Source organism: Phyllostomus hastatus, unplaced genomic scaffold (genome assembly GCF_019186645.2).
Source record: "Phyllostomus hastatus isolate PE091 unplaced genomic scaffold, TTU_PhHast_1.1 phas_contig_64, whole genome shotgun sequence".
NCBI classification, from domain to species: Eukaryota; Metazoa; Chordata; class Mammalia; order Chiroptera; family Phyllostomidae; genus Phyllostomus; species Phyllostomus hastatus.
In genome coordinates this window covers 10,129,762-10,143,770 of record NW_025333928.1, presented here as the reverse complement: position 1 = coordinate 10,143,770, position 14,009 = coordinate 10,129,762, and the positions used below count along the sequence as shown (strand labels likewise).

The window sequence follows — 14,009 nt, the reverse complement described above, 5'->3', positions numbered from 1 at the left end:
CTAGATACATACAGAAGAAACGCATAATTTTAAATACATTTTCTGTCAAACTGAATTCACCGTCTATCAAAATTCATTCCTTCTTTCTTTACCTCTGGCCTGGACAATCTGCTGTCTAAGCCAAAAACCTGGAAAACATCCTCGATTCCTCCCTTCCTTGACCCTGACCACCCACCGACCAAAGCCTCTTGACTCAGTCTCTGAGTGCCTCACCACCACCCAGCAGGCAGGCCTCTGCTTGGCTTGGGTCCTCCTCATCTCACTCAGCCTTGCCAACAGTAGCCATACTGATTGCCCTCACTCCAGCTTCGCCCCTCTGCAACCCTAACTCCACACTAATGCTAACGTTGTCATCCCAACACAAAGATGTGACATGTTTTCTCCCTTGTCCAAACTTGCCACTGAGCCAGGACCACCCCGTTCTGGCCCCTGCCCATCAATCTAGCCTCTTACTCTGCACCTCTGCACCACACCTCATCTCGTCACCCACCACACAGAAACTCCCTCAGCTCCTTGAGCCTAACTGCTATGCCACCACCGCACTCTGCACATGCTTCCACTACGGCCACATTATGACTACTGAAGGCCTCATCCTCTTACTCCGACACCTGACACAGTACCTAACAGACTTTCAAATATTTGCTGAACAAAATTTCACAAGAGTGAACAAAGCCACTGGGTTTCCCCTGCCCTTTCCCCACTGCTCAAAGGTACGTACAACATGTCTCAGGTATACAAAATTAAGTGAATCTGTCCTACACTGACCTCACTACTGCAGATACAAAATGCTGATCTTAAAACTCTTCCTCAAGAAAAGGAAATAATCACTTCTACAAACAAGCTATGTACAAGATAAAGTTTCCTCAGGTATAGCCTTACCTGTAAAATGTTAGTAAAAAAGTCATGGTAGAACATGGGCCAATCTTGACGGCCAATGTCAACAATAACTTTGCAGAGCTTGTTCCGGATAAAGTAAGGTAAGGTTTTGTGGTGAGCCAAAAGGAGTTTGGGTAGGCAGCTACGGATTTCCATCTTATCCTGAGATGGGACCCCAAGCCACATTTTATTGATCAGATTCTGAAAAACAAACATATATCTTAAAGTTAGCAATCTATACATAAAAATAACTGGTTTACATTCAATGGTTAGCTATAGCACCTCAATTAAGAAACCCTGATTTTAAACAAAAGTTTGGGGCAATTTGGTAACAAGAGTAATAAAAATATTCAGATCTGTAATGCAATGATCCCATTTCTAGAAAGAGCTGCTAAATAATTTAATGGAGACAAAAAGCTGTATATGTAAAAATTTTCCTTTATGTCACTGTCTCTAACAGCCATCAAAAAATAATGACAGAAATGTTAATGTTCAAAAATAGGAGAATGGCTTGGTGAATAATGGTATAACCACTTACAGGAATATAATATAAACTGGGGGGAAGCAGAATACAAAATGGCATGAGCAATATGATTATTATAATTAGGTTTTTAAAAAGTGTGCATAGACCCTGGCTGGGTGGCTCAGCTGGTTGGAGCATCGTCCCATACATCAAAAGGTTGCAAGCTCGATCCTCCATCAGGGCGAATACAGGGTGCAACCAAGTGATGTTTCTCTCTCACATCAATGTTTATGTTTCTCTTTCCCTCCCTCTGTCTTTCTCTCTCTCCTCGCCCCTTCTTCTCTCTCTAAAAAACAAATCATAAACATATCCTCAGGTAAGCATTAAAAACAAACAAACAAATAATTTTAAAAGTGTGTATAGGAAGACAAAAATAGGAAGAGGAGCAATAAAAGTGACAATTTTTGTGGTTAGAATGAGAGTATTCTAGATACCATCCCTCCTCCCAAACTTTTATCTTTCCTTTTAAAATGACAATGTTGAGGGAAAGTTACATGCTACCACAAATGACCTACCTACCTAACCCCACCTTACCTTTGAGTTGAAGATGAAAAAGTGCCCAGGAATCCCAGACACCTGGATAAAGGCAGCATGTGGAGAAGCCCTGAGCTGAATTACTACTGTTTTCCTGCCATGTGTACGTCAAAGCTAAAACCTAGTGCCAGTGACATGGTGACATGACTACAAAATACTTTTCAGAACAGGGTAAAATTATCTGACAACTTACCTCAAATACTGTCAAACTATACATCATTACATAGTCATTCCTGGTGCTGGAGAGAAAATATAGGCAGAATCTCCAGGCTCCTATTTGCTGGGCAAAGTTATTAAGAAGCGCCTCTGGAAAAGTTAAAATAGCAACAAAAGAAGGCTTTGAAAATACATGAAATTAATATAAGTCTGGGCTGTCTTATAATTTTTTAAACGTGCTTCCCTCCATATTGTTAATGCTGTCAAAACCAACTATAAAATCCAGCTGATTTTTAAACATAGAAATGACAGACCAAACAATATTTTTCCGACTCAGGGGTGACCATGAGCACCGACGGTGTGCTCAACCATTTTAAAGTCAGTGAGTTTGCTAATGCACACGTTTTTTAGGCAGAGAAACTTTCATTGTTAAAGTTCTTACTTAACCTTAGGTGTGGATAAACAGTTTTAAGATTATCATTTCACCTTATAAATGATGGTTATTGTTAACTTGTTTCCTCTGGGGTAGGAGATATACAGAGTCTGGCACAAATAACACCACTTTTTTATTACAAAATATTTTATTACAAAATCATAAGCATGTAATTCTGTAACATAACAATATCGCACTCAGGCACACCATATGAGATTTTAGGTGAAATGTTCAAATTAAAACTATAAGTTATTGCACCCATATTATTACCCTACCAACTGCACTCAAGCAGGCACTCTGCCGGACCCTGTACACATCTCTCCCCCAATTCACCCACACTGTGCACGCGAGCACAGTGATGGCTCGAGAAGCAGGAAAAGATTAAAACTAACCTTGTAAATGAAGAACAGACAAAAATGCAAGTGAATTCAACATAGCTAATTCTCTTCATTTGGTTCAGTTTTATTTTTAACTACCACCCAAAAAAAGTAAATAAGAATAGCAATTATGGGAGATGCCAGGCACAACCCTGTCCACATCAAATCAGTTAGAAATGGTTTTCCTCCTCTTTAGGCTGCTGGTAACCTCAGCCAGAACCAAAGAAAGTAAGCATTAAGAGTCTGGACATGCTGCCCTTAGCCATCTTAACCTGCTGTACTGGCCATGAAATGTAACAGAAAAGGGGTTAAAGTACAAAAGCAACAAACCTCAGAGATTCTAGAAAGCCCTTGGAAAAGCAGGAAGTGTAGCAGCCCACTCTAATCCTAAAGTCACTGCTCTGATCCTATAACTTAAGCTAAATGCACCAAGATAGCCTCGTTAAAAATTCCTTAGAAGGCCCTAGCTGGTGTGGCTCAGTTGGTTGGAGCGTCATCCCGTAACCAAAAGACAATGGCCAGTCAGGGCCACTCCCCAGGCCGGGTGCAGACACACAAGACCCCCCTCTCTGTACACAAAAGATCCCCAGCCTGGGCAGATACAGGAGTCAACCAATCGATGCTTCTCTCTCGCATCAATGTTTTTCTCTCTCTCCCTTCCTCTCTTTAAAAGTAATGGGGGAAAAAAAGCCCTGAATCGTGTGACTCGATGGATTGAGTGCCAGCCTGTGAACCAAAGGGTCGCTGGTTTGATTTCCCAGTCAGGGCACATGCCTGGGTTGCAGGCCAGGTACCCAGCTCAGGGCGGGCGAGAGGCAACCACATATTAATGTTTCTCTCCCTCTTTTTCTCCCTTCCTTCCCCTCTCTCTAAAACTAAATAAATGAAATCTTAAAAAAAGAAAAAAGCAATGGAAAAAAATGTCCTTGGGTGAGGATTAAAAATATATATATTCCATAAAAGGAAGCTGATGGTCTGCTCTTATAATTAAGTAAGAGTTTCTAGAAATCCCAGAGGTGACGTCAAATCAGAGAGAATGAGCTCTGGCTGGAAATGAGGAACTTGGGGCTCTGTTCTAGACCTTGCCACCAATTCACTGAGCCTGATCCCAAGCAAATCACTGCTCTGTGTCGATGCTTCAGCTTCCTCAGAACATTGTTAAAACGACTAGGTTGTCTCTTGAGGTTTCCTGCTAACAGCTCTTATCTCTAGAGCACTAATAACACATCTTCGGTGGAGAACACATGGAGCCTCTCTCCCTTCTCCCACCTAGCTAGGACGGCCTTAGTTTATCCTATGACATCAAAAATGAAACAAGAAGTGGTTCCAGCCCACACACTGGAATAAAGCTGAACTAAGACATGCCCCCTACATAGAACCAAATCCCAGCTTCCCCTTAGCCTTCATTTAAATTAGACATTTGTAGCATCTGATTACTTAAAGATATTTTTAAATCAGATGAATACAAACATGTTCAGAATGTTCCACTTTTAATTTGTGAATGCTGAAGGTGAACAATATTTGCTTTGTAAACAAAAACTTAAGATAAAAACCAAAAACCATTCAAGTATAAGTGAAAAACAGGACTTCAGAGAAATTAAGTGTTCAACCATAGTAGAACTGATGTAAGGGAAAGACCCTTTAGCTTCTTTGGTAAAAATCACCAGTGATGTTTTCACAATAAAGTACTTGGGTAGCATAAAATTAACGGGGATCACCCTGGGAGCAGGAGAAGGATTGGGCTATGTATTAAGAGAAGATCTAGGGAAGCAGAGAAAATCCTCTAAGCCAAATGCCCGTTCACCTACTGGGCTCAGCTGTCAGTACCCCTTGTTTATAAATGCTCTGGTTCTCCACAGGGAACTCCCTCAGAAAAGAAAGGCATGTACAGGGCAAGCCCACAAGAGACCACCAGGCTTAAAATTAGAATAAATAAGAAGTAGGCATCAACCAGGAGCTGATGTGCTCCTCAAAGGATGCAAGGGAAAATGGACTGTAGTCAAAGGCATACTGGCCACCTAGAAATCCAAAGCCTAACCAAGCTTTGGACCAAAGGCAGAAGTCAGCTGTAACACCTAACTTGTCAAGTGGTAGAGAAGCCAAGTGGGACAGAGAAACAGGCCTCCACAGATTTCCACATAGAAAAAGACGGCCAAGGAGGTAAAAGCGATGAATGTAAGGTTGATACAGACATCTAAGGGAAAAACCTTTAGGTCTGAAGAGAGAAAAATGTTTCATTTTCAAGTTCAGGGGTTAAATGAGGACTGGGAGGATAAAGGGTTATTCTGGGACCAGAGTGCAACACGTCCCTCCGGCAGATATCTGGTAACCTGAATACACTTCCTAGTTTAAAGTATACTTTAAAGAATATTGTTCATGTCAATGAATATAAAATTCAAAGAAGTTCTAAAAGGTGCTGAGGTTCCCAGAAGACCTGAAGTAAATACACCTATATCTCTCTGTTGTTTGAAGTCTTCATTTATCAAAACTTGCAGAATGGGTAAAAAATCCAAGATAAGGAAATGGTAAGGAAAAAGAAGCAAGAAGCACCCAAAGGCAATACCAGTTAAAGGATTTCTGAGCGCTAGATGAGGTTCAGGTTAGATATCTACACAACAAAAACATACCCGTTTTGATACTTTAATGAACTTTTTAAAATTAATAGTCACAGACTTCTTATAAAGTTCAACAGTGCTGAGTTCAGACCAAAGCAGCAGGAGGGGTTTCCCACACTTCACCGAAAGAAAGAAAATCCACCACTACGGATCACAGGGGGCTCTATGGACCACACTATCGCCCTTGTAGCTAGATTTGCAGACCTCACCAGCCACCACCCAGCAGGACCAGAGCAGAGAGAGCAAGAACTCAAAGAGAAACATGCAGGCTTGCCCAGCCAAGGCTACCAACTCCTTCCTGCCCACGGGGTCCTTCCCATCATAAATGACTCTTTACAACTCAACACTTCACTTACCTATCTCACGTTTTCGTTCATTGGTTGTACAGTCATGAAAAAACTCTGTCATCAGACTTTCCAATGCCCTTAGGGAGGCTTCTTCAGATGCCTAACAAAGAAATTTGAGGGGAAAAAATCAATAAACTGTATCTTTAGTTCTACTGTTCCCCAGTTCCTTCCAGGTCAGTCAACAGCAATAGTAATTTACTTCCTGAAAACACCCTGGTTCAACATTCTTCAAATACATGATATAAGCCATAAAAACTGAAGGGAATTTTCCAACTGGTTCGAAACCCAAAGTCTTAGTATACTCTATATATTCATGTTACTGTGCAATTGATTTTCAATTATTTAGGCTTTAAAAAAAGGAGCAAACAATTCAAAATTTAATTCTGGAAACACTGAAAGCAAACTAACAGCCCATAACCCTGACTGAATAGGCAGCATGAAGACATTCAGGGAAAAGATTAGGGTTCCTTATTGACTGTCTGTCAACAATACATTTGCCACATGTCTGAATAATTTTGATTCAGAGCAACTGCAGTTAAACTGCTGCATGGATTCCTGGGGTTTTTCCAGGTGCTTCACCAGTCATCTGTCCAGTCGACTCTCAACGTGATTGATTCACATGAGCAGTCAGCAGAGCTTAAGGTGCAGCTAAGAGCCACACTGAGCAGGAACTCAAAATCAGACAGCACCTCCAATCACAGACCCACAGGGGCAGCCCGACTCTCAGCAGAACAGCTCAGGTAGAGAATGAGAGGAGAGGGGACCAAGACCCCAGTGCTCACCACCCCCCTCTCTTTCATGTGGAGCCCCAAACCCACTTCCTCTTCTCCCATTGAAGTATGGGACCATCAGTTGCAGCAGAGTTTCAGTCAACACTCCTTCACACAACCCATCTGCAAAAAGTGAGCATTCCTAGGCCATTTCTGATTCCTCATTGGCATTAATCTACCCAGAGATAATTAAGAGCCAACAGCAGTTCTGACTGCTTAATTACCTCTTAATTCCCATCTTCCCACCCATCCTCTCCATCGCCCCTGGAGTGAGAGTTAACTTATAAAAAACTGTTTTAAAGCAGCAAGTCCCTATTCAAATGTGTTATGTAACAAACAAGAATATTACTGGAGGCCTCCACTTGGTAACTGACTTTTAATAAAACTGAAGAGGGGCCATCTCTGTGGATAAACCCAGCACGACTGCCAACTACTGAAGCTAAGTCAGGCCCGCATCAGCCATCCATCAACACGCCAACTAGCACAGGCCGGCTCACTGCTCAGCACACCAAGGCCACGGCGCGCAAGCACTGTCGGCACGCTGTCCCTCCCCTGCCATCGTCACGGTCTGATGGCTGTGCAATGACAACTGAACTCCGACACGCTGGGTGATAAAAAACAACAGTCTTAACACTTGTGAATATGAGGAATTTTCTTAACCAAATTTTGGATTTATGATAAAAATTAGCCCTCTACATCCTTTTCAAACCAATACATCATTTCAACTGAAAAATATCCTTGGATTGCAAGTTAAACTGTTTAATTTAAAACTATACAATTTTTTCAAATGTAGAAATAACTAGAATGTGAGACTAAAGTAAGACTGAAATCTTTTCAACCCATTTCAGGTTTCTGTGTTGCTCAAACCAGCCTCACTGCTCTCATTCGTTGACTTTCAAAATAAATGCTATAAATTCAAATTTCTAAAATAAATTTATATTAAAAAAGAATGTTTTGGTCTATTTCATGAATTGATTGGTGTATCATTTCATTTGAAAAAAAAGAATTTGCTGTTTAAAAAACATTTATAGGAAGATTTTAAAAAAATCAAAGGTAAATCTCACATGGTAAAACAACTTACTGACAAAAAATAAAAATAAATGTAACAGGTACTTGTTGAACTCAAGTCAATTATTCGGTTAAAATAAATCAATAGTTCTTCTGGACCCTAAATAGTTCTTCTGGAGCCTGAAAACGAAGGACGTATCTCCAAGCGGCACGTGCTCTCTTCTTGTCGTAAATCACTTTAGAGTAGATCCTGGGAAAAAACCTGAGCTCCCCACATTCAGGCAGTCAACCACCAAGATTCACTTCATGCTGGTTCTTAGGGCAGATGTTTGTGACCCTGACAACCACTGGCCCTGCATTAAAGGCTGTTGGGGCAAGCTCCCAACGATCTCCCCAAAGAATCCAACTGTATCTCCACTCTCAGTCCCATTCACCCTGCCTCCCTGCTCCACCCCCAAAAGCTAACACTCCAACAGAAAGTGGAAAGAAAAGGGAATCCACAAGGGTCACAGGATGGATGCTTCCACCAAATGATGGTTCATGAAAAAAGAAACTCTATAACCGAATCTGGTGTTTTTCACATAAAACAAATTATAATGTGCTGTTTGCATTTCAATCACTTCTATAATTATAATACTAATACCTACCTCATAGGGCCTTATGAGGATCAAATGAAATGACCTATGAAAGCTCTAAATTATCTAATCCCTAGTTAGTGCTGCTATCATTTTTATTTGGTATCATCTGGTATCTTAGATACCAAATGAACACAGACCACAACAAAACAACAGAAGGGGTCAGACCTACTTCAAAACTAGAGATTCATGCCCTCAGGCTGAAGAGCTTTCCAACAGGATTTCAAAATGAAACTATGTAAGGAAAGGAGACTGAGACTTTGTCAAGGTCAACAATCACAATAGAGATGCAAAGACAAAAAAACATGTTCAAGACCTACAACTGGTTAAAGGGTACTAGAAAATGCCCCCCATTTGGCAACAAGGCTGTTTCATGCCAGTGGTGAAGGGAAAATCCACATTCAGTGGGTTCAAGAATTAATGGTAAGTAAAAGATGTGGTAATATTCCCGACAGACTACACTTTAAAGTAATAAGGGGACAAAGAACATAAAACAAAGAACAAGAGTCATGATACAGGAGGAAGAAGAAGAGGCTTTAACTCCCACAGGCTACTCAAACACTGCCCTAACTTATGAGAAACACTGAGGAGTCAGGTACACCCAACTGCTTCCCACGTTACGCTTGGGATTTAAGGCCCAGAACTTGAAGAATTAGGGGCAGGTAAGATAAACTTCAAACCAAGTGAGACCAAAAAATTCCAGTTGACTTATACATAGAAAACGTGAGAGGTAAAACAACAAAGTTTCCAGAAGAGAATATAGGACATCTTCATGATCTTGGGATAGTAAAATTTCTTGGACAGGACACATAAAGCACTAAACATAAAGAAAAAGATTGATAAATCAAAATATTCACTAGCTGGAACAATGAAGAGTATAAAGAGAAAGCCACAAAACGGGAGAAGATATTTTCAATATAGACAACAGAGAACTCGCATCAGAGTACAGCAGGTCTGGGAGTAACATGGTTTTGTTCACCATTGATGATATGGTGTAGTAGTTTACTCTTGTTATCAATTAGCCTGTGGTAAAATTGGTTTCTTTATATATACATTGTTTCACTTGAAGTCACAGAGCCTGTGGAGGTCAAGTGAGGACTTCAAATCAGTAAGGAAAAGACAAACAATTCTTTTGACAGGCAAATAATAAGAGGGTATTCAAAAGGCCAATACATAAAATAAGTGTTCAACCTCACTAGTCATCAGTAAATGCAAATTAAAAACAAGACAGTGTACACATCCACCAAAATGGCTAAAATTCAAAAGACGGTCATAAGTATTAGTGAGGACGGGAAGCGACTAGAATGTGCATACACACTGCTGCTGGCGGGAGTGCACACGTGTGTAACCACTCTGGAAAATCACTTTGCAGCTGAGCCCATAAGTACTTTATGATCCTGCAATTCTACTCCTTGTTAATACATCCAAAAGAAATTTGTATACCGCACCCCCACCCCAGAAAAAAAAAGGGAAAAAAGTACACAAATACTCACAGCAGGCACCATTATTCATAATATCCAAAAAAGTCAAAAGAACCTAAATGTCCGTGAACAGTGACCAGTGAAATGGATAAATTGTGGCTTATTCATCAGAATACTGTAAAACGAGAATGAATATAAATACTGCTACATGCAACATGAATGAATCTGTCAAACACAATGTTGAGTGAAAAAAAGACAAAACATCATTATTCCTTTAATAATCTTCAAAAACAAGCAAAACGAATCTATGGTGGTATAATCAGAATAGTAGTTACCTTTGAGAAGGGGGGATTCTGGGATGCTGAATATCTTAGTGTTAGTTACACAATGATCACTTTACATTATGATTTGTGTCCTCTTCTGTAAGTATATATACACAATTTTTCAAAATTTAACAGTATTCCTATTTTTAACAGCTGAGTTAGTGAACTTAGAAATTGTGTTTTTCCTGTATTAGCACAACTACTAAGAACAATCTAGGTGCCTGCAGGTGAAGTCTAAACATGAAACTCCTGGATTCCTAGGAACCATCACCTGTTCTTCTTCAGAGATTCCAGGGTAGCAACACAAATTATTACAATCCCATCAGCCTCTGCTTCCGCAAGAGTTACCTGGCTTACCTCAACAGTAAATTAAAATCTTTGGGCAGGATGATGAGTTAAACTTGGCTCAGAATATACTCTTGGAGAGCCGTGAAATATCTAAAATAACCAAACTTTTCTGTTCCAGCAAGAGTTAAAATCTGCAAAGTGGAGGTCTCAACTGTGCCTGCCTTAATTTATCTGCTCCTTTTATTGCACTGTTCATGACTCAGTTTATTATGAAACTATACTACTGACTCATTTATTATGAAATTACTAAGTCAACCAAGACCCATAATCACGTAATTAGGAGAAAAATTTGAAAGAAGGACAGAGTCACATAATTTGAAATCTTCTTTGACACTTTCCAAACCCTCTATGCCCACAATGTTATCAGGTCTGACTGCTTGTTTGGCACTATCTCTTAGATTTGCAGCTTTCCCTTACTACTACTTCTACCAGGCCCTAACCACCTCCCGCCTAGATGACTATAATTTTCTTTTTAACCTGGTCACCTTGATGTCAGCTTCCCCAATTCTAATCCAATCTGTATTTCGCCACCACATAAATTCTCATAAATATACATTTTTTGCCACAATTATTTTATACCTAGCTTTAAAGAGCCTTAAAATCTCTAAGACTGAGGTGAGCTATTCATTCACAAATAAACTCAACACTCACTGAGTAACTGATACTGTCAAAGAACTGCAGGTGTCAGAGGGAGAAGGCAGACCCAGGCCTAGGAAAGTAGAACTGAGGCTGTACACCCTGCAGTGGTGACATACATATAAGGAGCCCAAGAAGAACTAACTCTGAGGGAAACAGGCAAAACTTCAAAAGAGGTGATAATCTATTTTGGATTTTGAAGAATGCAGAGAAGTTCACTAGGAGGATGGAAGAAGAAAAGCATGCCTGATTCACCATTACTCACCACAGGAAGCCATCACTCAGTCTGAACACTCACAGCAGGTCTCATAAGCAAATTCTCATCATGCATTTGTTCCTGGGTGTGCAATGCATAGTTCAACCTTGATGCAATATCTTACTAAGGCTCCCTCCTCTGTTTTCATCTTTTGTCTTTGTCCTCTGACCAGTACTACAGAATTCTGCCCGTGACACTGATCTCTGCTCATCCCAGAATGGTACAATTAAAAGAGCACAGGCTCTGGTGATCACTTCCTTGGGTTCAAATCAGAATGTACCTCAACCTTGGCCTGGCTGGCACTTTTCCCTCCTGTGCACAATGGGGAATAATAAAAGAACCTAACACATGGGATTGTTCTGATGATTAAATAAAATAATTGATGTAAAGTGCATGGTAAACAATGCCAGAAAGTAGGAGTTAAAAGTCCTACCTGCAACTGTTAATATTTCATAGATGCTAGAACATAAACTGTCTGCAAAAAGACTGCTTTTATCTCTGCATTTTCTACACCATCCATTATGAACTTGTGCTCAAATACTTCAGACCAAATTCAAGAGTAAAAGGAACAAGAAGACTATTAGTATCACTTTTAGTTTCTCAGGCATGCCAGTACATGAGTCTTTTTAAATTTCCCCCATAAAGACTCTTATCATAATGACCTTTGCTCAGAAACACTCAATGAACATGTTCTGAAAAACAGGAGGCTGCTAATAGTAATTTATCTAAAAACAATACTGAGACAGCAGGTGGATAGTACAGCACTTTACTTCTTAAAATAAGATACCTGGATGACAGTTTTGTCAGACCCTGATTGAATGTGTAATATTTTTACCTAATTGTCTCTAAAACACTCCTCTCTAAAGAATAACCTTTTACAAAACTGGTATTGCGGGGGGAATGATTCTTCTTAGAAGAAGCTTTAAATTAAACCTTTTGGAATTAAACTTTTTTAAATTAAACTTTTCTAAGAGGCATATTTTGTATATCCTACAAGGAGGTGAATCACATGGCCTCCTGTATTCAGGTTCATGGCCTCCTTGATACAAAACCTAAAAAAATATGAAGATAACATCCCAGAGTCCCATTCAAATATTCTTGCAGCATATCTGAACTTTATTACTCTATCTGCTTGTACATAATGGTTCCTGAGAAAAGTGATCCCATAATAGCATTCCAAACACACCTCCTGTGTAACAACAGGTGCCATTAGCTAAGAAATTCCATCTCGTGTCATTTTCTCTGGAAGCTAACAGGATTATTGCGGATGTGTAAACTCGCAAAAGAACATTCTCATTCTTCCCTACTCTTTACCACCACAAAGAAAACAGATGAGGGGGGGAAATCTCTTCGGCCTTTGGTCTGCATATGAAGTATGGATGAAATACTAAGTCTAAAGTACCGCACAATGGGAGTCAATGTGACATCTATCCATCCCCTCCTCAAGTGAACTCAAAACACTAGAAAGCAGGAAAGCTCACCATGGAAGCCCCAGTCAGAAGAATGACACTCAGAACAAGTCTTTCCATCTTTCCTGTCACTACTCGTGTCTCAGACTACAGATACTGTCCTTTAAAAAAATACCTAAACACATTATGATGAAGCAAATACCTCACTTTATTTCCCAAAAGCACACTGGTAAAACCAGTTGAATTTCCGAAATCCAACACTCAGAAATGCAGTCGCTGAAACCCTGGGGCACCGAACGCTTACTCCAAAGTGCCCAGCTAGTAGGTGGCGAGGTAGCTCTCCTGACCTCAGTTCCATCCACACGCATGTTAAGACACCCCTCAGCCTGTTTGTGAGAGGTGGAAGCAGGTAAACGTAGAGGAGATGGGGATACACATGTACAGTAGACCCCTGAACAATGTGGGGGCTGGGCCCACTCAGATTTTCTGTCTCTTCCATCAACAAAGGGGTCTGTTTACTGCTGATGACCATGAGTTACAAGCAGGATGACTGCCAGGAGTCTGGCTCAGAAAACCCAACTGGTCCCACTGTGTTGGTGATAAAGTGGCAGCAGCATATTCTGTCTCTACAGGGACCAACTAGAGACATATCTAGCACACAGAGGACAGTGTGTTTTATGCTGGGAAAACCTATCCATGCACCACTGGAGAGCACATAAAAACAAGAAACACCAATTAGCTTCCGATGGAGAGGTGTACTGGTTTCAAAATTTTTAAACCATAAATTAAAAGACTAAGAAGTCTTTTAACAAGTGAATGTTATACCTGACTCTTGCCTAGATTCTGTACTAAAGGGGGAAAATGCTTAAAAAAAAAACCATAATTGGGCCAACTGACAAAATTAGAATACAGATTGTATATCAGATAAAAGCACCAAATCTGAACCATTCAATTAACCACAGCTGAAAACTGCACTGTGATTATGTAAGAGAATATCCCTACTAGGAAACACACTACATAGGAGTAACAGCCCATGAGGTAGGCAACTTACTTTCAAATAGTTCAGAAAAAAATAGTATGTATGCTCTGGCTGGTGTGGCACAGTTGACTGAAGCGTCATCCCATAAACTAAAAGGTATTCCCAGTCAGGACACTCGCCTAGGTTGTGGGTTTGGTCCCCTATTGGGGCGTGTTCAGGAGGTAACTGATAGATGTTTCTCTCACATCAATATTTCTCTCTAGTGGGGAGGGGTGGGAGGGGAGGCTGGATTGGGAGTAAAAAGGAGAAAACTGTATTTGAACAATGATTAAAATAAAATTAAAAAAAATATTTCTCTCTCGC

At 40.3% G+C, this 14,009-nt stretch overlaps 1 protein-coding gene across 3 annotated transcripts in view; it reads right to left on the bottom strand.

The window, feature by feature from the left end:
- Positions 1–14,009, bottom strand: part of XPO6 (exportin 6) — a 114,975-nt gene that overhangs the window by 79,074 nt on the left and 21,892 nt on the right. For 2 of the 3 annotated variants that reach the window (XM_045848967.1, XM_045848968.1), the window contains exons 2-4: positions 5,871–5,961; positions 2,127–2,239; positions 880–1,077 (exon numbers count right to left, since the gene is read on the bottom strand). In XM_045848967.1, the coding sequence (XP_045704923.1) occupies positions 880–1,077; positions 2,127–2,239; positions 5,871–5,961 (402 nt within the window). The remainder of the gene's footprint in view (positions 1–879; positions 1,078–2,126; positions 2,240–5,870; positions 5,962–14,009) is intronic. The other variant, XM_045848969.1, reaches the window with a different exon arrangement.